The sequence below is a fragment of the Pinus tabuliformis genome, chromosome 3_2 (genome assembly GCF_031772625.1).
Source record: "Pinus tabuliformis cultivar Carrire ecotype Pingquan chromosome 3_2, CPIR1, whole genome shotgun sequence".
Classification (NCBI taxonomy): domain Eukaryota; kingdom Viridiplantae; phylum Streptophyta; class Pinopsida; order Pinales; family Pinaceae; genus Pinus; species Pinus tabuliformis.
Window position 1 is genome coordinate 687,047,370 of NC_142302.1, and position 26,900 is coordinate 687,074,269.

Consider the following 26,900-nt stretch of genomic DNA (forward strand, 5'->3'; position numbering starts at 1 on the left):
ACTATTCCTACCTCCTAGGATTGCTACATTATGTAGTTTCTGTGTCCAAAATCTAACGTTGACCTCCAGAATTGCGCAGCCATGTCCCCATATTGGCTTAAACTGCACACTTTGCATCCTCAAGCCTTAAACTCATCCCTTGAGCTGTTAAAGTAAAAATTTTCACAGTATCCCAATCTTCCTTAACTCCTAGAACTGTGTAGTTATCTCTCCCAGTGTCCATTCCCTCACCTTGTCCCTAATACCTTGGGTCTCTAACCTTGTTCTCGTCATGAAGAAACATGGCACCATTTGGGTTTGTACTAACTTCAGAGATCTGAACAAGGTATGTCCCAAAGACAATTACCTTACACCTTTAATCAATCAAGTAATCGATGCTTATGATGTACATGATGCCTTATCCTTTATGGATGGCTTAATAGGATATATCTAGATTTAGATAGGACATACAAACTAGTACAAAACAAACTTTACTACCCCATGGAGCATGTTCGCCTACCACATCATGCACCTTTGCATTAAAAATGTTGGCGCCACCTTTCAACGGGCCATGAATTATATATTCCATGACTTGGATCATCTAATACTAGCCTATATGGATGACATCACAGTATGATCCAAAAAACGCTTAGACCATCGGGGAGATCTTTTCCTTTCAAAGGTTTCAAAAATATAACCTACACTTGAACCCCCTCAAGTGTGTCTTCTGTGTCAATGCAGGATGACTACTAACATTCATTGTTTCCTATCAAGGCATTATGTTCAACCATCTAAAGGTCCAAGCCATCTGAGAAATCCCATCTCCAAATAATATGAAGCAATTACAAAGTTTTCATGGTATGACTAACTTGTTACATTTCATCCCCGATTACACAACTTCTGCACACGTTTTCCTGTCCCTTCTTCGTCAATGCATTCCCTTCTAGTGGGACGACGGAGTGCAAAAATTAGTTGAGGCCTTGAAATATACATTATCGTATGCACCACTTATTAGCTCGCTTGACCACAACAAGGACTATACCCTCTACCTATCATCATAGGAGGTATCCATAATAGTGGTATTAATCCAAGAAGGAAATGATAATAGGGAAGATGTCATCTATTACATAAGAAAGAACCTCTCTAGGCCTACTTTGAAGTATGATCTAGAAAAGAAAGATGACTTAGCACTTGTACACTTAGTGCAAAACGTTCGACATTACATCATCTTGCTGACCACCACCGTAATTGCAAATATAAACCCCTAGATATGCTTTCTTAGTCATATGGTGAACCATAAGTAGTCTCTATGGGTAGTCATTTTTCAAGATTTTGACTTACAATTTGATTTCCCCAAAACCAAGAAAGCTCTTTTTTATAGACATTTTTGTGCCTTATAGCTCCAAGCATGAAATGTCCATAAACCAAGGGCTCCTAAGTCCTTAAAAGTGTTGTTATTACTCCTAAAGGAACAAGGTCAACAAATTACAGCTTCTCCCAGAAGTTCTCCACCAGAAACTGCTCAGAACTAGTCAAATCAAGATCATTTCAGCTGCTCCACTAGCTAGCTGCGTTGCAAAGCACCCAAATACACTAGCTAGGTGCGTTGCAACGCACCTAAATGCAATACCAGGGTGCGTTGAGCGGGAAATGACAAGTGGCAGAGTCATTCCACGAGGTGGAGAGACAATGGAAGCTTCCAGAATCTTCCCCAATGACACTTGCCTCACTGAATTCGACCAGTGATGAGTAAGAGGCTCTCAGTCTCCAAGTGGAAGCAAGAACTGACAGAGAGAAGCCACTAATCAATTCATGAGCTGACTCATCCTCTTTGCATACATCTATATATGGATCCCTCATCCAAGAGATCCAGAGGCTGGAATTTTGTACATTGCAGAGAATTGTTGTTGGTTTTGAGATAGATATCAGAGTATTGGGTGATTTATGCTTTGTTGGAGGTGAAGAGGGGATTCTATGCTGGGAGGTTGATGCTGGATCAGGAATCATCGGTTGTAACTCCTCCTGGATCTTCTTGTTTTATCAATAAAACTATTTGAGTTTCTCCTACATGCTTGTATATCATTGATGTTGTTTACATTTGTATGTTTAGCTTAAATATGATCCTAAGCTATTTATGAATATAAATCCATGTCTTTGTGTAGTTTCCTTCTTCTGTGATCTTACAGGAACTTGGTGAAGCTGGGCAAGTAAGGGAGCAGGTAGCTGGAAGCTGTCAAAGAGGAGAGAGATTGGATCAAAGGACTAGTGCAAGACACAGGTTGGTTCATCCTATTCCTCTTCGTTTATAGTTCATAAAGGAGAATACGAAATTAGTTTTCCCTGTTTGTTTCTGAGGTCACTGTCACACCTCAGTGGGATAGGGTCGTTCTGAATAGACACTTTTCCCGTTAACAAACTGGCGACTCCGCTGGGGATCGTGTCTAGTTAGTTTGTTTGTGTTTCTCTTGTTGTTTGTTTCATAAACTTAGAAGTAGCGAATCGAACTGCATTTGCCATTAACAAATGCAAAGTAGACATCTGCTACTTCAATCCATTCACTGGATCTGTTTATGATTTAAATAGCTGATTCACCAATGATCTGATTACCCTTTGTGATAGCTCTTAGACCTCCTTTAAATCTACCCTCTGATTGTGCATTATTGATTGCTTTTACTCGGCCAAAAACCAAAGATTAAACTGCAAACCGTGACCCAGAACCCAGATAGAATTCTTGTTTCTGCCCCAGCGCAAGTACTGTGAAGAGTTCCTGCATTTCAGCGCAGTTCCCGAGAGGGCAACCTGCGTTGCAATCCAGTTTCTCTGTGTAGCAGGTGCGTTGATCAGCCTAGCCTTGTGCAGCTGAGGTTCTTTGCTCAAATTTTTCAGTTTTGTCTCTGATTTTTGCAGCCTGTGATCAGTGTGTGTGTCTGTTTAAAAACCCCTTTTCTTTGCCTTAATTCCGCCTCAGTTGTATAAAAGAAATTGTATATGTTTTTGTGTGTTTGTTACGTCATTGACAGTTTCCCATTGCAAAAGTAGAATAGTCATACTGTCGTCCTTTGATTTAGATATGTCGTAAGTGTCGATTTTGATCTTAGGAGAAAGTTTATTTGCTATTGACAGTTGATTATGCTTTTACTTTTGCCTTTGGCTTGAATTTGTGAATTTCTAGTGTCGAAACAAGTGTTTATTTCAAAATCATAAAGTGTCGTAATCGTCTCTACCTTTTGATTTCGAAAAGAAGCTTGTTTGTGTTTTTCACTTGAAAACGAATTCAAATTTGTACAACAACTTTCTTTTTAGGCATCAATATTAAGAAAGTGGAAAAACAAATACATGCACATGTGCATTTGCATATTGACAGTCTGTTTGGCTTGATTTAGGAAAAGTGCATTTACAGTGTGCTCTTTGCTCTTTGAGAAAAGATTGTGTCTTTCTTTTCCCCTTGTAGCTAGGATTTTCATTGCTGAAAAGAGACAAAAGCTTGCTTATCATCTTTAGATTGCATTTTAGGAATTACATCTACATCTCGTGGTGAACCCAAAAGGCAAACTTCATAAGAAAGATCAACTTAAAATAAATTCAATGAACTTAACAACGCTTTGTAACTTAACGCACAACATTTAAAGGTCTAGGCTAGAGACGTATTCCAGCGTCGTAAAGCCTGGTAACTGTTGTCCTCACTGATGGTTGGGTGATTCCTCCACTTTGAGATGATAAGTGCTAGTATGGACTTGTGCTCCCACGTACCGTCGAGTATATATTGGGAGACCCCTATAGGCATAAAACCTTTATCCATAGGGAGCCGTGTCGGCTGCCCTACTGATCGCAATGCACCGAACACAGCATTCGGGAAGATTGACTGTCGTACCGTAAAAAGTATTCTGCAGTTTTACGATTGGTTTGGTACTCCCTCTACCTATACCTCTAGAGCAGTCCCTTTCGTTCCTTTTCAGACTCCTTAACGGAAAAGGTCCATCTGAGCACTTGTCACTTCAGGCTCATTAAAAATCGAAGGAGACTAGAGTCATCTTTTGTTTTTTCTCGACTCTTAAAAACTGAAAAAACAAGTTATGTCAAAAGCGTCTAAAATTCATTTAATACGGAAACATACTTCCCCTTTTATTTTAGTTGATCGAGTAATCCGCAATCCTGGAAGAAAGTCAATTGAAACCCTGTCGTTCATGGAGGCTTACGAGTCAACCGTCTTTGTCTCCGGAAGCGAAACCAGTACGGACAAAGCGAACTCGTTTAACCGGATCTAAGTCTCCTATCAAAGTTAGAACAAGTGTTCCAACGACATCAGAGACTCCGGTTACTCCAAACATTTCTGGAATCCCTGCCTCAACAGAAGAAGTTCAACAGCCACAGAAGGATAGTGGTACTGATCCTAGTTTGAGAGTAAACACTTGTGTTACTGAACCGGTTCCATCTATAACCGGTTCAGAGAGTCTTACTCTTCAAACATCTGTCGTTGTGTCTTCGGCACCAGAAATATTTTACGGACCTGACGGTCTTCCCCTTCCACCTGGTCTGATTGCGATAGAAGAAATTGTAGAAGATCCTCAAGCAAGTACTCCAACGCACTTTGGAGTCGGGATCACTCTATTTCCTTCGACATCAGAAGTTAGTCTACCACCAGCGGAAGTTCCTGTAGAATCACTAGGTAATATTTTGGATAGACTACAAATGTCTGAACAACCGTCAACATCTAGGACTGTGTCTTCTGACACAGCGATGGCAGAACTCCCTGCTGTCACTCCGACAATGTTCGCCGGCATACCATCTGTCCCGACTAGCTCACAACCGCTAGAAGGAGCCCATCCAGGGGCTATTTCGACAGTCTGGTCCGTTCCTATTTGTTCATCCGGAATTATATCCGGAAACTCTTATGTTGAGTCTCAACAAATTGATCCATTTGGAGGTCAATTTGGGCAGTCCGGTCCCCAAGGGCAAACAATTCCCTTGAGTTCTGGATTACCACCGTATGGGGGGCAGTGTGCCTTGTCATTATCCCCTCCGGGAGGATATCCATACGGGAGTTCACAACAGCATTCAGGTTATACTGGAATTACTTCAAGTGGTTGGGTACCTATACTACATCAACAACCAAGAGTTGTATATTCAATGCAACAATGCGTACCTGTGTCGAACATACCGACTACGCCAGCTATTGTGACGGTATCGCAAGTTCAAGCGATGCCTGTTGTATGCCAACCTCAGGTTTCTCAGGTTGTAATGCAACAGCCCCTTGACCCTGCGACTCAACCACAATCGCCGACTAGTGGGGCGACACAGGCCCAAACGGGTACAATTACCCCTCACCTTGGTCAAACGGTTAGTATCGGGCAATAGCACATGGCTTCACAACCATGGCTGGTGCAATACCAACAACCACAATTCCAACAAGTATACCAAGGTACTGAGAAGCAAATCTTTGCGAACAGTGGACAGCCGTACATTCAAAACGGTCAAAACCAACCATTTTACAATGGTCAAGTCCACCAACCTTATCAAACATACCAGCATCAAACGCATTATGCCGGTATGCAAATACCAACTGCTCAGGCGATTCCATCGTATCCTGGGTATGCTTCGTCTAACCTGAATCAACAGTTACCATTCGTGGCAACTTTAGAGTTACCTAATTTAAACCGGTTAACAAACGATCCAATTGCTTACGCCCCTTAGTGGCCTGCGATTCCGCATAAACTTCCATCAGATATTCCTAAATTTAATGGAAATTCGGGTGAAGATCCATCGAATCACGTGATGACATTTCATCTATGGTGTTCATCAAACACCTTAAATGATGATTCGATAAGACTTCGCCTATTTCAGAGGACGTTAACGGGTCCAGCGGCAAAATGGTACATTGAATTGCCTAGAGCTTCGTTCGACAACTTCAGTACCTTAGCCACAACCTTTTTAACCTATTTTCAATTACCAATAAGGTATGAAACGGGAACAGAACTGCTTACCAACTTTAAACAGACAACCGCCACTCACATATCTGATCATATACATGAGTGGCGACGTCGTCGTAGGATGGTAAAAACGTACGTTCCCGATCAGCTATTATTTGAATGGTTTATCAAGTCATTACTGCCTTCCATCACGGAAGATGTGGCAAAGGGGGGAGTCGTAACAAAAGAGCAAGTGATCGCTCGTGCACAATATCTGGATTTGATTTACACTCAGTCTGGCACGCTCTATGACAAAATGCCTGATGCCCCTAGACCGGAATTCTCAATTCCTCCTCCTCCTAAATCAAACAATGACTCTTATGCTGGCGATGGCGTGATTGGCACGACAGACACGAAATCAACAAAGGCTACGTCCAAGAAGGCCCGTAAGATTTCAGGTCAAAATGCAAAAGACAAACTTCTTGCTTCAGAAGTAAATGTCGTATCGACAGATAAGGGCAAAGAAACCAAACAACCAGGAAGCAAGAAGAAAGGCAAAGGGAAGAAGAAGAAACAGGATGAGTCATCTCCTGACAAATCTTCTTCAAACCCTCTTGGAAATAGGGAACCCCCTGCAGGGTGCATGATATGCGATGAGGATCATTGGACAAGAGAATGTCCATACAAAGCTGAGCTTAAGAGATTCTTTAAAAGTTCAAAAACCTCAGCAGTGTTAACTGATCCGTTTTCGAATCCAGGAACAAATCTGGTTGAAAGTGGAAATGCTTCCCCGTCTCAAGTGCTAATGTTGTCAATTTCAAAACAGCAGAATGATGCTTTGATTTCGACAAGGAACAAAGATTACGGGAATCCGCAGCTGTCGAACAACAAGGATAAAGATCAACCAAGTAGTTCGACAACAACTTCGACAGAAGTTGTACCACCCACCATCCCTGAATTGACAATAAAACCGCCGAAGGGAGTAGTACACAAGTCGACATTTAATCCCCGCGCAAGAGTGGTGCAGCATTATAACATAGTGGAAGATTTGGCCCAATCGCCATCCGCTATGTCGACTCTTGAAGTACTACAAAATTGCCCATCCCAAAGGCAGGCTTTGTTATCGGCCATTGGTGGGATTGATCCAAAGGATTCCAATCTTGTATCCTTCGACCACAAAGGGTACGATCCTCAGTTACCAGCTCAATTAGCTTTCCTTGTTCAAGTGAAAGCCCTCAACAAAACTGTTCACCGAACGATTATTGATGAGGGGGCATCTACATGTATTATGTCGATGAGTTGTTGGAAAAATTTAGGATCTCCAACCTTGTCGAGGTCTGCGACGACATTAAAAGCATTCGACGGAAGGACATATACCCCATACGGTATCCTAAATAACTTGAAAGTTGAACTATGAGGGAAAACAGTAGAAATTGATGTTGAAGTAATCGACGGAAACCTTGATTACAACATCCTACTGGGAAGGCCCTGGATATATGCCATGGCCGCAGTTGTGTCGACTTACTTCAGGAAGATTGCATTTCCCTTCCAAGGAGGAATTACAATCGTCGACCAACAAACATTTCTCCCCAACAGTTCACAAGTTACGGGAAGCATTCCAATGATCCATGGAAGCAATCATTCGCTCCAAAATATCGAAGTAGGTCTCCTAAAAGACCCTGCCTTAATGGGTACTTTTGCCCTACTGCCTCCGAGTAATCTGGCGGAAGTGGCCACAGTGGAATATGAAATCTTCTATATCTAATGGATTTGGATTTCGAGGACGGTTCTTATCCTGTGTCGACCTCGTTAAAAAATGAAACATGGAGTCATGAGGATAGTTCTTTTACTGTGTCAACCTCATTAAAAAATGAAACAAATCCCCTTTCCAAATCTCAAAGGTAAACCTTCATTCCAACCACCGAGTTGAATGCAATGAAGCTTGGGGGGCATGCACCTCGATTTGCGTTATTATGCTGGGGGCATGCAAACTTATCACGAGCAGTGTTACTGCGGGGTTCAAGCTCGTTAAAAAATAAACCCGCCTCGAGCAGTTTTAGCACATAGTTCAAGCTCGTTAAAAAATAAACATAAGACCGAGCAAATGTTTCGACCCGTGTTTAAGCTCATTTTAAAATGAACTATTCCCCTTGTAAATAACCACAGTGAATGAAGCATTTTCAGCCATTAAAGCCTTGGTCGTGTTTGCACTGTCACCTCCACTTTTCCATTGGCCGATCATTCACCTCCATTTGATTGTTTACCCATTTTGAGGAACAGCTGCGAAGAGTGATTTCACTAGCCATCCTTGTGACACTGCCATGATTGGAAAATTCCAAACCTTACCTGGAATCAGCTGCTACCCATTTTATCACTCGTTCCTCAAAAGACGAGTCTTCTTTAAGCTCTTTTCAACTGACTCGTAAAATATGAAAAGATTTCCGAGTTTTGGCTTTCCAGCTCGTTAAAGCTACCGGAAGTGCTATCCCTCTAGATTTTAATCTTTTTGGACCTGAGGGATTATTGCACAAAAAGATCGAGCGCTTGTTTTGTTCGGCTCGTTAAAACTATCGAAAATTCATCCCTTCTGTATTGTTTTATACTTTTTCGGACTTAAGGGATTAGATGACCAAAAAGGAACTTCAGAGTTACCTTTACGTACCTTTTCAGACTCTCTAAAAATGAAAAGGACCGAGTTATCTTTGTCGTTAGACTCGTTAAAAAGATTAATAGCGACAAACTTGTCTTTAGGCGAGAACGAGTTTCACTATCGCTAGGCTCGTTAAAACATAGCGATGGGTTTGCCCGAAGGGAAAATTATAGAACAAGCATATGTTATCCTCCTCAAGCTTGACAAAAATAAAGAGGTACTGGTTAGCAATGACTGGGGAAAAATTGGGAAGAAAACTCAAAGAAACTTTATTGGTAGCAAGTCACTCTTGAACATGACACTTCCACTCCGTGCCTGAGTCGGGTTGGGTTGTTTCATTCACCGGTCACATCACCATGGTCACGCCACACCATCCACATTTGGGGTAAATGCTACCAATCCATCACATAAGTGTCGCCGACATGTTCAAGAGAAGTCATCCAGAGAAGTCACCCGTGCCCCATCCACTACCATACATTATACTTCATTCCTTCATGACCGCCACCCTGAACCATATATCATCAGATCGTTTTCACCTCCATCAAAATCATTTGCTCCATTCCGTGTCATTGATGTGGGGTTCATTAAGGCCCTCCTTTGACGGATCGCTTCTTGTCGACATCAGCTCATTATCCAAGAAGTTGATCTAGGAACACCCCATTCAGTACTTTGAAGCTTGTATGCCTGAATGGCAAGTTTCTCACTTCCGGCGACGGGTATACATCAATGACCTTCGACCGAAAGATTTTGCGTGGTGTTCGATGCCAAGTCCTTTATTCACACCACGTGAATTGTACTGCAGTACCTTGAGGGTCATTATCATTATCGGTGATTCCTCTCGCGCTTGTTAACAGTTTACATCATTGACTGGTAATCAAGCGATGTCTTTCCATGTTTGACTTCAAAACATTTCTCACATGGATCGACTTGTACTTCGAGTGAAGATCGGACGAGATTGAAGACCGCGGATCTAGTTTCATCCATCCGGGCTGCGATATATATTCAGGAAAATAAAGACATTGAAATGTACAACATTGCAGCACAGATAATCATCCTACCAAAAGGATGATGGCTCTATCAGAATCATCAGTCTACCATCAGACGATTGTCTGTCCTATGTACATGAAAATGAATTTATAAAGCTGAGCATGGGAATGCCCGCCTCAGCTAGATCATGAAAACAGTATGAAGATAATGTATTGTATTGTATCTTATTACAGGTCTCCTCCCAGCATTGAAAGAACTTCGGATCCTCCTCATAAAGCATTTCACCTGATAAACGGCCTCATACTTTAGGGGGCAACTGTTATAGAAATTTTTGTGCCTTATAGCTACAAGCATGAAATGTCCATAAACAAAGGGCTCCTAAGTCCTTAAAAGTGTTTTTATTACTCCTAAAGGAACAAGGTCAACAAATTACAGCTTCTCCCAGAAGTTCTCCACCAGAAACTGCTCAGAACTAGTCAAATCAGGATCATTTCAGCTGCTCCACTAGCTAGCTGCATTGCAAAGCACCCAAATACACTAGCTAGGTGTGTTGCAACGCACCTAAATGCACTACCAGGGTGTGTTGAGCGGGAAATGACAAGTGGCAGAGTCATTCCACGAGGTGGAGAGACAATGGAAGCTTCCAGAATCTTCCCCAATGACACTTGCCTCACTGAATTCGACCAGTGATGAGTAAGAGGCTCTCAGTCTCCAAGTGGAAGCAAGAACTGACAAAGAGAAGCCACTAATCAATTCATGAGCTGACTCATCCTCTTTGCATGCATCTATATATGGATCCCTCATCCAAGAGATTCGGAGGCTGGAATTTTGTACATTACAGAGAATTGCTGTTGGTTTTGAGATAGATATCAGAGTATTGGGTGATTTATGCTTTGTTGGAGGTGAAGAGGGGATTCTATGCTGGGAGGTTGATGCTGGATCAGGAATCATCAGTTGTAACTCCTCCTGGATCTTCTTGTTTTATCAATAAAACTATTTGAGTTTCTCCTACATGCTTGTATATCATTGATGTTGTTTACATTTGTATGTTTAGCTTAAATCTGATCCTAAGCTATTTATGAATATAAATCCATGTCTTTGTGTAGTTTCCTTCTTCTGTGATCTTACAGGAACTTGGTGAAGCTGGGCAAGTAAGGGAGCAGGTAGCTGGAAGCTGTCAAAGAGGAGAGAGATTGGATCAAAGGACTAGCGCAAGACACAGGTTGGTTCATCCTATTCCTCTTCGTTTATAGTTCATAAAGGAGAATACGAAAGTAGTTTTCCTTGTTTGTTTCTGAGGTCACTGTCACACCTCAGTGGGATAGGGTCGTTCTGAATAGACACTTTTCCTGTTAACACTCTTATTCTTATAGAGTTCATTACATACTTCCCTTAGGATTCTCAAGGGTCTCTTGGCAATGATTCTTTCTTTGACAAATATCTATTCGTCATATACGTAGATGACCCTTGGTACAATGATATCCTTCTCTTTATTTTAACTCAAAAGTTCAAACCAAACCTCTCGCATGATGATCAATAGTGCATTCGCCACCAAGCACCTCATTATCTCCTTTTTGTAGCTACTAAGACACCCTCATAAATTTTGTCTTACACTCAATTTCAAAGCCTTCCTTGGTTGTCTACATTATTGTCATAAACATTAGAGCTTATTTCATGAGCTTTCTTATAATGTTTTCTTCCCTTTTTCATTGTCAGACCAGGAGTAACTCTAGATTAGGCAAAAATCTGATTCGTATATTTCATTAGGTAGCTATTGTTTATATACATGAATGTGACTAATCAGTTCATCTTCTTGATGACTGTTCACATTCTGGGTTCACCCAAGCGCTGAGGATTAGGTGTCAACATTCCCCCCCTTAATCTGAAGGGATGTTGGTGAGTCCAAGCATCGTTCTGAATCTTTCAAGCTTTTCTCTTCCAAGCGCTTTGGTGAAGATGTCTGCAATTTGCTCATTTGTGGAACAATGATGAAGATGGATTGTTTTGGCCTCAACATGATGTCGGATCAGATGATATTTAGTATTGATGTGCTTTGTACGATCATGGAACTTTGGGTTCTTGGCCAACTTTATTGCAGAGGTGTTGTCAATCATGAGTGGAGTTGATTGTACTTGTTTTACCTGCAAATCTTCAAGAATTTTCCTGAGCCACACAATTTCTTTTGTTGCTTCAGCTGCTGCCACGTATTCTGCTTCTGTTGTGGAATCTGCTGGAACTAATTGTTTGCGTGATCTCCAAGAGACAGCTCCTGATCCAAGACTCATAGCATATTCTGAAGTAGATACTCCGGTTTCTTTGTCTCCATCGAAGTCTGAATCAGAGTATCCAATCAAGCTGAAGTCGTCCACCTGTGTATACTTGATTCCAAGGTCTTGAGTTCCCTTCAAGTACCTTAGAACTCTTTTTGTAGTAGACCAATGTCCCTCACAAGGCTTTTGCATAAACCTAGAGAGGATTCCAACAGCAAACAAAATGTCTGGTCTGGTAGTAGTGAGGTAGATGAGACTTCCTATAAGCTGTCTATACTTTGTTGCATCCTCAAATTCCTTTCCTTCAATAGATGTGAGCTTTATGTTTTGTTCCATTGGAGTAGAAAGAGGATTGCACTCTATCATGCCAAATCTGTTTAACAAATCTCCAATGTATTTCTTTTGAGAAAGAAATATGGATTTTGGATGTTGGGTTACTTCAATGCCAAGATAGTAATGAACATAGCCCAAATCAGTCATTTCAAAACTTTTTCCTAATTATTTCTTTATGGATGCAATATAGCTTTCATTGTTCCCTGTCATTAAAAGATCATCTACATATACCACAAGATATACAACTGTTTTGCCAACTTTCTTGACAAATAACGTTGCATCATCAAGATCAAAATGATTGAAGTTGAGTTTCAGAAGATGCTCAGTTAGTTTTTCATACCAGGCTCGTGGTGCTTGTTTGAGGCCATACAAGGACTTCACAAGTTTGCATACTTTATGTTCATGTCCTTTCACTACAAATCCTTCAGGCTGGGACATAAAAACATTCTCTTTTAGATCTCCATTCAAGAATGCAGTTTTTACATCCATTTGATGGACTTTCCAACCGTTCTGAGCAGCTAGTGCAAAGAGTGTCCGGATGGTGGCCCATTTTGCTGTGGGGGCAAAAGTTTCCTCATAATCGACCCCTTCCTTCTGTGCAAAACCTTTTGCCACAAGCCTAGCTTTGTGCTTGTCAAGTGAGCCATCAGCTTTGTATTTGTTCTTGTAGACCCACTTGCAGCCAATTGGTTTGGTTCCAAATGGAGGGTCAACCAGCTTCCAAGTGCCATTCTTTATGAGGGCATCATACTCCTTTTTCATTGCTTCTTTCCATTCATCATGAGAAGCAGCTTCTTTGAAGGAAGTTGGTTCAAAATCTGTAGACAAGTTCAATTCACAATCATAAGTAACATCCATATCAACAGGTGAATTAGAGTCATCTACATCACCTCCATTTTGTCGGTTTGAATTTCTAGTTCCTTTTTTTCCAATTTCATTAGGATGAACACTTTCAAGTGTCTTTGTCAGCCACTTTGGGGGGCCTTTCTGAGATGGTCCAGGCTGCTCTGTTGATTGAGTTGGGACTGAATCAAGATTGAGTCTCCCAATTCTATCAATTACATCACTTAAAGCATCATCCGTTGTTGGAATTTCATGCAGGGGAGATTGTTCTTCAGAAGAAGATTCCACATGTTTTTCTAGTATAGGAATCCCCCCTTCAAGATGTGGAATCTGATTATCAAATTCTTGAAATAATTTCATTTTTGCGAATCTATCCAAGCGATCAAGTTGCCGCTCAACAACATTGTCAGATTTGGATGATTCAAGAAAAATGACATCTCTAGATACAACAAACTTTTTATTTACTTCATCATAGAGGTGGTATGCTTTAGATGTGTTTGAATACCCGAGGAAGATACACTTACGACTTCTAGCACCAAGTTTGTTTCTATGTACCTTTGGTATCAAAGCATAACAGGTGGAACCAAAGATCCTGAGATGTTTTACCGAAGGAACATGTCCATACCACAATTCATAAGGAGTCTTGTTTCTTATAGCATTAGATGGACATCTATTCTTTATATATGTAGCACATAGAACAGCATCAGCCCAAAACATTATCTTTACATTTTTGAAGAAAAGCATGGATCGTACCATATTCAAAATTGTTCTATTCATTCTTTCTGCTACACCATTCTGTTGGGGATTATAAGGTACAGTTGTTTGATGTTTAATCCCATGTTGGCGAAGATAGTGTTCAAATTCATTTGATGTATATTCTTTTCCATTATCAGTGCGAATAGACCCAATATGAGATTGTGCATCATTTTCAATCCATTTATGAAAATTCTTGAATGTTTGAAAAGCATCAGATTTGTTCTTCAATAAATAAACCCAACACATTCTGGTGTAATCATCAATAAATGTCATGATATATTTATTTCCATTTGCAGAAGGAACAGGAATTGGACCACATAAATCTGAATGAATGAGTTCAAGCTTCCTATGTGCTCTTGAATGTGAATCATGAAAAGACTGTTTGCTATGCTTTCCTAGAATGCAAGCATCACATTGCTTATGTTTCCTAGGAATTGTAGGCAAACCAACAATACCATTTTTCTTCAATAAGCGGAGACTGTCATAGTTTAAATGTCCAAACCTAGCATGCCATAATAAACTTGATGGAAGTGTACCTTCTTCATGATGAGAAATATATGAGAAATGTTGTGCATGAGCAGAGGTTCCTTGTAGTTTGAGAAGCCTTTCTTCTTCTATTCCCCTCATGACAAGTGAGTGGTAAGAAGCTTTTCTTACCTCAAGCTTGCCATCAAACATATGAATGGAGTGACCTTGCTGGCGGATGTGGACAAAGGACAACAAGTTTCTCTTGAGCTGTGGGAGATATAGAACATGATCCAGAAGAAAGTCTGGAAGACCAGGCAGTTTAAGCCGCCAAGCCCTGATGGCTTGATTTTTGACTGATCTACAAAGTATACTGCTCCATCAACATTGTCAGTGAAATCTTCAAAAAAATCTTTCCTATGAGTCATATGACAGGTTGCTCCTGAATCAAGCAACCAATCATTTTTCGAAGAAGCAAGTGAAGCATTAAACAAATCTTCATTTACTCCAATGTTACATTGTGCCTCAATATAGTGAGCGGATTCAGGTGCTTTACCTTTGTTTGTATCATCAGTTTTCCCTTTCTGCTGGTTTCTTTTCAGCTCAATTTTGTCCCATGGTAGCTTGCATGTAGAAGCATCATGTGATCCATTTCGTTTGCAGCGAATGCAATGCAGATCTGCTTTTTCTGCTTGAGAGTGTCTGCCCCCCTGCCTCTGAAGTATCTTCCTCTTCCTCTTCGTCCACCTCTTCCTCTTGTAGAATCTTGAGCAGGATGCTTTTCTTTATGAGCAAGGCAAACAGTCTCTTCAGAAGATTCAAGGACTGTCTTCTTTCCAAAGGCTTTCTCTCTTTCAGCAAACTCTTTCACAAGAGAGTCAAAGGTTATATCTTTAAGATTTCCATTTGCTTGTAAAGACTCAAGATAATTGGAGTAAGTAGGATAGAGTGCCTTGAGAAAAGCAATAAGAGGGATATCCAGCTCAAATTTAGTGGATTTGATATCATGCATTATGGATTTAACTTCAGATGCAAGAGCAAGAGGATCATTATTTTTCAGTTCAAGAGTGAAGAGTTTAATCATGAGCTGAACAACTTCAAGTGCAGAATGTGAGTCATAGAGTTCTTTGAGCTTTTGTAAAGCTTCAAAGGCAGTTGAATATGATGAAATATGGCAACTTACTTCTTCATTTACAGATGCTGCGATTAATGCATATGCTTTGCTGTTCTTGTTATCCCAAATGACGAGCTCTTTGTCTGATGTAGGTTGTACTGGGTCATTGTCTCCTTCTCCGACACACACTCCCTTCCACAACTCATTGAAGATGAGGGTGTGTTTTATCATCCGGGACCATTCAGGATAGTTCTCCTTGCCAGTGAGAACTATTCCTACCATAGAAATGATTGAATGCATTCTGTAAAAAAAATTACTTCTGCTGATAAAAAACAAACTTCCTTACGTTACAGCCTTCAAATCCCTCTAATGTTTGCTAGAAATGATAACTTTTCAATGCAGCATTATCATTCAAAAGAAAATTGTGCGCAATATCAAACACTTTGATTGATATATATAAACACTTTGAAGAACAGCGCAATATTCTGAATGATAAATAAACGCTTTGAAAACTGCACAATACTTTGACTGCTTTGAAAGACTGCTTACATGAACTGCGCAATACTTTGACTCACAGCATTACCATTCGGACATTCACACTCTGATGGAATAAAACGCGCAATACCAAATCATCAATATACTGAAGAAACTACAGTTTCTATCTTATAGACGCCAATTCCCTATAATGGTACATGTTTCCTTGCAATTAAGGTCTATATGGCCTTTGCAAATGATGACTCTTTAACGGATTGATCTAGCAATATCCAGGTTACAAATGCTAAAAACTAATGACAGTTTTGATTTTGAGCTAAACAAGCTCGGGACTCAAATGTAACTCTGTGGCTTAGGAGGTCCGCACTGGCCGCTTGCTAATTTGCAATCATCGCGTTCTATCCCATCAATCCATAAAGAACAATAATGGAAGCAGTTCGCATCACCTATACTACTATCTGTGAGTGCCCATTCAAAATTATAGGTTCAATTTATGTTCTGCAACATTTGACCATAGAAAACTATCCATTAAAGAGCTGGTCATAAAGGTGTTAAGAAAACGTTCTTGAAAGTCGAATACATCAAACCAGAAGAAGACCAGAGATCAAACCCTGGGATCGCGCATCCAGCTTCGGTGTACGGCCATCCAGAAGTTTCTTCTAGACCAGACCACCGGCTCGGAGAGGAGCATCCGGGAAACCTTCGGTGACAATCCCGACACGAGCAAGGCTCTCAGAATGTTGGTGAAGCAGCATAGGGTTAAGCGCTTCGGATGTGGAGGGAAAGCCAATCCGTTTGTGTATATGGCGCTAATTCCCCCTAATATGAGCGAGCTCGAAAGGCTGGAAGAGGCAAATGCCGTGGGAATGATATGATCCGGTCACGAGGAACTCGAAATTGCCTTCAGGAATCTTCATCATCAGCTGTAAGTTTTAACGATTCAAGATTGTTGCGGGGAATATCGTAAATTGTTAAACTTCCTGATAGATTTTTGTAAAGGTTATGAATGTCAAAAGAAAACTGTGCGCAATGGCAGCAAGGTATACGGTGTGGAGAGGCAGCGAAACGGATGCGCAGAGAATCAATGAGACGCAGGACAATCAATGAGACTCAGGACAATCAATGAGACGCAGGACAGAGGCAGCGCTCAGGTATTCATGCACAGAGAATCTATGAGAGGAGTTACGACTATTCTAAGGACTGGCTCTGATACCATGTCAGACCAAGAGTAACTCCAGATTAGGCAAAAAACTGATTCGTATATTTCATTAGGTAGCTATTGTTTATATACATGAATGTGACTAATCAGTTCATCTTCTTGATGACTGTTCACATTCCGGGTTCACCCAATCGCTGAGGATTAGGCGTCAACATTCATGTTAGGTAAACTATCATATTTTTCCTTGTTTAGATGTCACGCAATGTGTATAAATCTATTCTGATTGTTTCAAAGGTTTTTCTTTGTTTATATGATTTTTTCTAGCTATGTACACATTTTTCGCACTCATTCACAAAGTTTTGAGCATTGTTGCACAAGTTTCATCATAGTCACAGAAAAGTACATATTTCATGTCACACTTGTCGTAACTTGTCATAAAGTTGTCACATGGAGGGAAATGATTTTTTCATGTGTTCGAATGATCTATGTTTTTGTGTCTTCAAATATTCTAAGTGTGTGATCATAGTCAAAGTTCATCACCATTCACACTAATCTCACTAATCCCACACACAGTGATTCTTGGAAAAAATTCCCTAAAACCTAGCTTCACCGGGCCTCCCTTGAGCTATGCACCGCATAGACTCAGCCCCCTAGCTATGAAATCAATAGTTGGTACTGCATAATGCACTATTCCTACCTCCCAAGATTGCTACACTACGTTGTTTCTATGCCCAAAATCTGACCTTGACCTCCAGAATTGCACAGCCATGTCCCCATCTTGGCTTAAACTGCACTCTTTGCATCCTCAAGCCTCAACATCATCCCATGAGTTCTTAAAGTACAATTTTTCACAGTATCCCACCATCCCTTGACTCATAGAACTATGTAGTTATCTCTCCCAGTGTCCATTCGCTCACCTTGTCCCACTGCCTCTAGAAACTGTGAAGTCTTGTCCTTTAGACCTGCCTAAGTCGTGCATTACACAGTCTCAGAGCGCAATACTTTCCCCTGGTTGTTGGAACTATGCAACTACATAGTCCCTGAGTTCCTATTCCCATCTTGACACTTGTTCTAGGCTCAGTTGGTGGATGAGAATACATCATATTAGACTAGGGTGTTTTTAGATTGATGTTGTCTTATCATGAGTGAATTGCAGGAACATGTACCCTATCATGTCACGATAATATTATGGAGAAGGAGGAGGAGGAGGAGGGAATAATTCTTAAATACTCTCTTGTAGATGAACTTACAAGGTGATCAATCAAGAGAAAGCAAAGGGACACTAGATTGTGACCATTATCCAAGACTGTAGGTCATTGAATATTTCGCATCACCAAACCATGCGGAGGTGAAGAGAAATAATATTCAAGAAGACATCCAGTACTTAACAACAACAATGACTTGGCATTGCCACATCATTGATCCAAAATTGATTTTGGGTAGACTTCTAAGTCTAAGTGTTCCTCATAGAGGAAAATCAAAGTCCAAGGATGCTCTTCAAAATAGTCCCATTGCATAGATCTTCTCATTCTGAATCTACTACAACTTGAATGGGCTAAAATGGACTTTGAATGAAGAAGTTATCGCAGAAAGAAGATTTCCTTTGTCCTTTGAAAAAGGAGGCATTTCTTCTAAAAATGGCCCAAAAGGCTCCTTAAGGAAATTGCATCAGAAAGGCTCAAAGGGCGGACTTAAGCCAAAGGCATTAAGAATTCATGATGAGAAATTAGCGATTGTGATATCGATGATCATGGTGATCGGCGATCGGAGGAGCAGACGACATAGACCCCTGGCGATGCAATACGTGAGGTGCAATATTGACAATCAACGATTGGGGTGATCAGTGATCGACAATCAGAGGATCGGCGATCGGCAATCGGGGTGATCGGCACTCGGCGATCAGGATGATCGGTGATCGAAGGATTAGCGGTCGGCATACCCAAAGGGTAGACCCCCAGGCCGTTGCAATTGTGATTAGCAATAAGGACCCAAACGTGATATAGATTATAGACCCGATTTCATAGAATTTGAAGTTTGGGAACTTTGGAATTTCAATGTATTCCCATGTATTCTGGTTTTTGGCCAATCAGCCTATGTGATGCGATATGTGACTAAAGCCGTACCCCAAAGGGTTTATGGATGCGAATATATATATTTTGAGGTTCGGTGAAAAGGGTTTTTCTATTTATTTTTGCATTTTTATTAAGAGAACGAAATACAAAGGAAATGCACCCAGAGCAATAAAACAGACACGAAAGGTTTATACATGCAGCTTTGTATTATTTAAGTTTCGTAATGAGTGGGATTTTGGGTGGGCCTCAGGCGGTAAGTGGTATTGGAAGAGCTCCGCCCAATCCCATACACTGGCTGACACTTGGCTTGGCGCCAGAGAGAGAAAACTGCCCTTTCGAGCAGGTAATCTTCGTGTGCATAAGTCGCTTGAAATGAATATCAACGATTGGATCAAAGATCACACTGATCAACAGTGGACATGTGATAGCAACCAAAGGCGGACTCGATATGATTATAGGGCAGATTCAATGATTTTTGAAGTCCAATAGAAAGAGTTTTTGCGTATTTTTAGTGTATTTCTCTGTGTAAATGGGGAAATGTGTTCCTGGGGATTTCAACCGTGCCAGTGGTCCTTTTCGTTTAAAAGATAGGTGGCGACCATACCTGAATGCATTTTACAATGATTGTTTAATGCTCAGATGGGATTTGAATAGACAGAGGTCGAGAGCCACAGAGCCACAGAGCCAGATCACCAGTCAAACAAACAAGGACCAGAGAAGCTGCAGAGCCACAGAGAGATGATTATATGCAGAGAAATGACTGGGGAAGCCACATAGCTAGGAAAAATGCCTCAAAGGAGCCAAAAAGCCTAATTGACGAGGGGAACTGGAGGTCGCTGAAGGAGAGCTGTTAGCTACAAGAGAGAAAAAGCCAGAGAGCACGATTGACAAGCAACAAAGCTGCAAAAAGGTCATTGGAAGGTTGCTAAAGGTTGTTTGGAGGTCGATCGAACCATTGATGCATGCAGAGACTGAGAGAGAGCTCCAAGAAGCTAGAGCTGCAGAGCCAGAGCTAGAGCTGAGAGCCATGAGTCAGAGCCAAAGTCGAGAGCTTTAGAGCGAGGGATGAGAGGGTGTTCTAAGCCCATTGTTTCTGTGTAAAGCAATGGAGTTGAGTGTGGAGCTTGTAAAGGAATTGATTCCCTAATCCCAGAGAGCCTAGTTAAGTTGACTAGAGCTCAAGGAGATGTAGCCCAAGAGTTTTGGGTGAACTCCATATTAAACTTGTTGTCTTATGTGTGATGCTCATTCGCTGCATTATTTCATTGTTATATGTTTTATATCAGTTCAAGCAAATAAGCTTAAGGCACATAACTAGTTTTAAAACAAACATAAGCATACACCTATATTCAAGCATATTTAATTCTACAATTGGTTAATCATAATATCTTGGGAATATTTAAGCTTTGGAAATGGGAGAGGTTCTTGTAAGTTGGATAAGAAGCCCGTAGTGCCCCATTTTCAGATCAGGCGGTATCAGAGCTTGAGATTGATTAACCCCACCTTCCAAAAAGGTTATATCAGAATGCTTGATTGATAGAGCAAAGATTGCTTGTCTGAAAGGTGTTTAAATAGTCAAAGGTTGATTATATGCTTACTTGCAGACTAACCATTGTTTGAGTTTGCAGAGGTAAAGGGAAAGCTATTAATAGCTTAGTCCAGGAAGGACAAGAAGGAAGAAGGGCTGAAGGCATTCTTCTATCCCAAAGGACCTCAAGGAAATCCTTAAAGCACAAGAGGTTTGCTGCAAAAGGTTGTTGAATAAGCTATTTATTAATCTTGTTTGAAGTTCTTTTATTCATTAGCATAATGACAACTTCTACAAGTGAGTCCTCAAATTATTCTTTCTTCACAAGATTATTTTATGGAGACATGAAGCAGGACTTGTTCGTCATGATGGATATGGTGAGAGAAATTTATGAGGATGGAAGGAAGAGTAGCATACTTAGAGAGCAGTTGAATTCCATGGAGGAAGAGAAGAAGATGCTTTCAGACATATTGCAGGGAATGGAGAGGCAACTTCATATTACTAATATGAACCTGGAAAGGATCCATGAGTTGGAGTCACAACTCTTTGTTGCCAAATAATCCTTGGTCAAGTATCAACTTGAAGAAGAGGTAAATAGTTCCTGTTTGTCTTGAAATTCTTCTAAGAATGCTTATATTTGTTCTTTTGAACAACATACTAGAGGCATAAGTTCCAAGCTAATGTCCAAGATGGGCTATGAAGGAAAAGGCTTGGGTAAGCATGCACAAGGTATTGTTGAGCTAATAAGGGTCAAGGAAAGGCCTAAGTATTTGGGTTTTGGCTATGGACAATGTTATGGAGAAAGTTCTAAAGCTGCCATGAAGACCATTGAAACAACTACGAGAAGGAGTTTCATTGCAAGTCTTCTACCTCAAGAGTGTGAAGATTGTATTTATGAGGAATGCAATAGCTTGAAGCATCATTTGTAGGATGCAAGTGTTCAGAAGCACAAACTTGAACCAGAGAGTTGTAGAAACTCTGACAGCCTTGAAGAGATTGATGGTGTTCCAAAGGGACCCACTTCTTCATTTGATTCGCCTCCTCATGAAGGTAATAAAGGTGAAAGAGAAAGGTATAAATCTGGTTCTAATCATATTCCTTTTGATTATGTAAGGCATGGTAAATTTCCATATAAGCATGGGAAAAGAACTGCATGTTGCTTTTGTGGTTTGGATAACCATAATGTTTCTAGATGTTGGAAGAAAATGGCCACATACATGAAACTATTGAAGGAAAGGAAGCAAGAAGCCAAAGGTCCTTTGGACAAGGCAAGTCATGCTGTGAAGAGGATGCACATGTAGTGTACTTACTGCCATAAGCAAGGGCATCTTGCTGGAAAGTGTTGGACTCTGAATCTAGCAATGCTTCCACCAAAGCTGAAGAAAGTGGAAAAAGAAGATGGTAGAAACCGAAAGGAAGATTCCATGATTGATTTGTTTCGGGATGATTCACATGTTGATGCTGATGTGCAGACAAAGGTAGTACCTTTGAAAGGGATTGGTGAGAAATGGTTAGAGTTCTTATCCAATTAATATTGCATGTCTATTGATGCATTGATTTACATTTATTTGTTAATGAGATGCAAGTTACAGGTTTCTACCAAGAAGGTGAATGGAAAATTTGAGTAAGAGGCTCACTTTGTTGCTGCAACATTATATTTCATTTCAGCTTCGAAAGTATAGTGTGCTTAAGTGAAAGTTGAAGGATGAAATGCATGCATGAGCATGAGATGCATGAATACAGGGATGTTGATGTTTTCCTTGTATTTAAACATGTATGTGTAATTAATTTGAAGGGTTGATTGCTTTAAACATGCATGTAATGTTGACTTGGGAGAAGTTAACTTGGTCTCCAAGATGGAGATAATAATCAAGTGTTTCATCTTTTGAAAAAGAGTCCTAATGGTCTTTTTCTACATGCTTGAGTTGAAGGGTCATTTGTTTTAAAGGCATGTTTTGTGGGCTTGTTATCTAGTCCATCATTTATATGTAGATGTAAGACATGAAATATGTTTCTTTTGTTGACGTAGGAGTTTAAGCCATCCAATTGTTGTCTGTATTTTTGTTGTTGTTAATAGTTGTTGTTGACAACTTGTCAAATAGGTACAAATGACAATTTTGTGAAGAAGATGTAACTTCACATTTGTTTGAGCCACCTTGGATCAATGATTAAGGTAGAGAAGTTCAAAATACCTTCTGTGACCATCTTAGTAGGAGTTCTACATGAGGTTAAGGAGGAAAACAATTCTTCCCAAGAGGACCAGGACATCCAGGAAGGAGAGTGGTCAAAGGTTTTGGTTCAGAGGCACCATCCAAGGCAAGTGAATGGATGCTGAAAGAAGAGGGTGCGTTACTCTCATTTACTGTCCAGATTAGTATATCAGTCTTTTGGAGAAAAAAAGTTCTTTTAGTGGGAAGGCATGATCCAAAATGAATTTTGGATAGACTTCTAAGTCTAAAGTGTTCCTCATAGAGGAAAATGAAAGTCCAAGGATGCTCTTGGAATTAGTTCCATTTCATAGATCTTCTCATTCTGAATCTACTGCAACTTGAATGGGCTAAAATGGACTTTGGATGAAGAAGTTATTGTAGAAAGGAGATTGCCTTTGTCCTTTGAAAAAGGAGGCATTTCTTCTAAAAATGGCCTAAAAGGATCCTTAAGGAAATCACATGGGAATGGCTCAAAGGGCGGACTTAAGACAAAGGCATGAAGAATTCACAATGAGAGATTAGCAATTACGATATCGGTGGTCGATGTGATCGGAGATCGGAGGAGCAGAAGACATTGACCCCCGCCAATGTGATACACGAGGTGCGATATCAGCAATCGGCAATCGGGGTGATCGGTGATCAGCGATCAAGGTGATCGGTGATCAGCGACCAGGGTGATCACTGATTGGCGATCGGGGTGATCGACAGTCGGAGGATCAGTGGTCGGCATGCCCAAACGGTAGACCCTCGTGCCGTTGTGATTGTGATTAGCGATTAGGACACGGACCCGATAGGGATTATAGACCCGATTTCGTAGAATTTGAAGTTAGGGAACTTTGAAATTTAAATGTATTCCCATGTATTTAGGATTTTGGCAAACCAGCCTATGTAATGTGATATGCGACTAAACCCGAACCCGAAATGGTTTATGGATGCGAATATATATGTTGTGAGTTCCAGTAAAAATGGTTTTTCTATGTATTTTCACTTTTTCGTTAAGAGAATGAAATACAAAGGAAATGCGCCTAGAAATATAAAACGGACCCGAAAGGTTTATACAACTAGCTTTGTATTATTTGAGTTCCGTAATGAGTGGGATTTCAGGTGGGCCTCAGGCAGTGAGTGGTATTGGATGGGCTCGGCCCAATCGCATACACTGGCTGACACGTGGCTTGGCGCCGAAGAGAGGAAACCACCCTTTTGGACGGGTAATCTTCGTGTGCATAAGCCACCCAAAATGAATATCAACCATTGGATCAAAGATCACACAGATTAATAGTGGGCATGTGACAGCAACCAAAGGCGGACGCGATATGATTATAGGGCAGATTCAATGATTTTTGAAGTCCGATAAAAAGATTTTTTGAGTGTTTTTAGTGTATTTCTCTGTGTAAATGGGGAAACGTGTTCCTGGGGATTTCAACCATGCCAATGGTCATTTCGGTTTAAAAAATAGGTGGCCACCATACCTAAAGGCGCTTTACAATGATTGTTTAACACTCAGAGGGGATTTGAACAGACAGAGGTTGAGAGCCACAAAGCCACAGAGCTAGATGGCCAATCGAACAGACAAGGAACAGAGAAGCCGCAGATCCACAGAGGGATGATTATATGCAGAGAAATGGCTGGGGAAGCCATAGAGCCGGGAAAAATGCCTCAAAGGATCCAAAAATCCCAATTGACAAGGGGAGTTCGAGGCTGCTGAAGGAGAGTTGTTAGCTACGAGAGTGAAAAGCCAGAGAGCCCGATTGACAGGCAGCAAAGCTGCAAAAAGGTTGTTGGAAGGTTGGTAAAGGGCGTTTGGAGGTTGAGCGAACCATTTATGCACACAAAGGCTGAGAGAGATCTCAGAGAAGCCAGAGCTGAAGAGCTAGAGCTAGAGCTGAGAACCAAGAGTCAGAGCTAGAGTTGAGAGCTTTAGAGCCAGGGATGAGAGGGTGTTCTAAGCTCATTGTTTCTATGTAAAGCAGTGGAGTTGAGTGTGGAGCTTGTTAAAGAATTGATGCCCTAATCCCAGAGAGCCTAGTTGTGTTGACTAGAGTTCAAGGAGACGTAGCCAAAGAGTTTTGGGTGAACTGCATATTAAGCTTGCTGTGTTATGTGTTGAAATGTGTGCAACAAGAAATGCTTGTTGAGAATGCAACAAGATGATGAAGCTTAGTGGAAAGGAGTCGCCTTCACTAAGTGGGCCCATAGGCAAATTATGGCGCAAATTCTATTTTTGGATCACAGCAGGAGTGATCAGAGTCTATTTTTAGACTGCTAGTCAAAAATAGAAAAGTCAAATATTATTGTCTCATAATAATATTTAGACTATAAACTTTATCTTATCCTCTTGGAGCACTTCAGTTTGAGCTACAAATGTGGCACATGCAGTTGACAGAAGGAAATATTCTTTTCTTATGTGTTAGTTGAGCTATTGCATGCAGGATATCAGTTAGAACTCATGCATGTGAGTTCTGTGGAGTTGCATGAGCAGTTAATGGAGTTGTGTTCAGTTTGACTTAGTTGAACTAGTTGTATTTAGTCTAACTGGCCAATAGACTAAGTGATGAGTTGTGTGAATTAGCTATTAATTAATTCACTAATTATTAACTCATAATGCAACTGAAGAATACATTAGTTAACTTAGTGCATGTACAGTTCAGTGGAGACAGGTGTTAGAGGTTGAGATTGCTATCAGTTGTGCATGCGATTGTGCACATGCATGGGATTGAGTTATGCCAATGATCTCTGCATAGTGTCAGCCAGTACCAAGTGAAATATAGCTTGTGCTCACATGATTTACAGTGTGGGTGATTTTCACAAGGTAAATAGGAGTTTGGATCAGCCATTCTTATTCATTCTCGGCAGGTATTGTGCAGTGGAGGCAGGCAAGCAGCAGAGGAGATTTGGAGATCAGATCTGAGCTGTATTGTGTCTAACAGGTGGAGATAGTGTTGGATACTTGTGAGGAGTATTGTACTATGTTTGTTACATGTTCTCAATCAATATAATATACAGATAGTTGGGGTTTTTAGCGAGATGCTTTCCCCGGGAAAATATTGTGTTGATATGTGTGATTGATGCTTCTATGTGTGCATGTTATTGTTTCTGCTTCTGCAAATTGATGATCAACGTAGAGGAGGTTATGTATTATGCATGTATTCCGCAATAGTGTATAATCAGGATAATCTCTGTTGAATATGTGTTTATTATTCAAAATTTCTACATTATGTGTGATGCTCATTTGCTGCATTGTTTCACTATTATATGTTTTATATTCGTTCAAGCAAATAAAATTAAGGCACATAAAGAGTTTTAAAACAAACATAAGAATACACCTATATTCAAGCATATTTAATTCCGCAATTCTCTAATCATAATATCTTGGGAATATTTAAGCTTTGGAAGTGGGAGAGGTTCTTGTAAGATGGAAAAGAAGCCTTTAGTGCTCCATTTTCAGATCAATCATCAAGAAATCCATGTCAGTAGTGTCATGACATGTCATGTCATGAGTGGTCATATGCCACATCACTATTGTGGATCATGTATGTTGTATTCAAAATGTGTTGAAAAGTGGAAGTCTAAAGGACACACATGAAATGTAAAGAGTCATGTAAGTTGAAAAGTCATAGGATGTCAAAAAATCATGAGGGTAGTTAAAGAGTGACCCTTGGTTATATATACTCCCTCATTGTGTGAGTAAAGGACTTTTACCTTGGCTCCTCCTGCAAGGCATTAGAAAGATAAGCTAGTTCTTTGAGGACTGAGGTGTGGCTCCAATGCTCCACTAGTAGATCTAATGATGTACATTGTAAACATATGTCTTGGAACTTTTACTCAATAACAAAAGATTTCATGGCCGACATGTTATTCATGCATGGATTATGAATGTTTGTAAGCCTATTCTACGGATGTTTGTATTTCATGTTTTCTTTCACATGTGCTAAGATAGTTGAACTATTTCGGCTATTTTGGTACTTATCTTATTAAGAATTTATTGTAATCGTTTTTATTGTTATCCCCACCTTGTGGACTATTTCGTAGGATATTAGACAAATATTTCTTCATTTATTGGTTGTAATGATTGTCTTATCCTCTGTGGACTACTCTGCTAGATGTTAGACAAATTATTCTAGTTCATGTGTGTGTTC

At 40.4% G+C, this 26,900-nt stretch overlaps 1 protein-coding gene across 1 annotated transcript; it reads left to right on the top strand.

Moving 5' to 3' along the window:
- Window positions 1-271: 271 nt before the first annotated feature.
- LOC149182507 (uncharacterized) lies at window positions 272-16,763 on the top strand. Its single transcript, XM_089414580.1, has 2 exons — window positions 272-325; window positions 16,368-16,763. The coding sequence occupies exons 1-2, from the start codon at window positions 272-274 to the stop codon at window positions 16,668-16,670; spliced, it is 357 nt and encodes a 118-aa protein (XP_089270706.1). The 3' UTR covers window positions 16,671-16,763.
- Window positions 16,764-26,900: the final 10,137 nt, after the last annotated feature.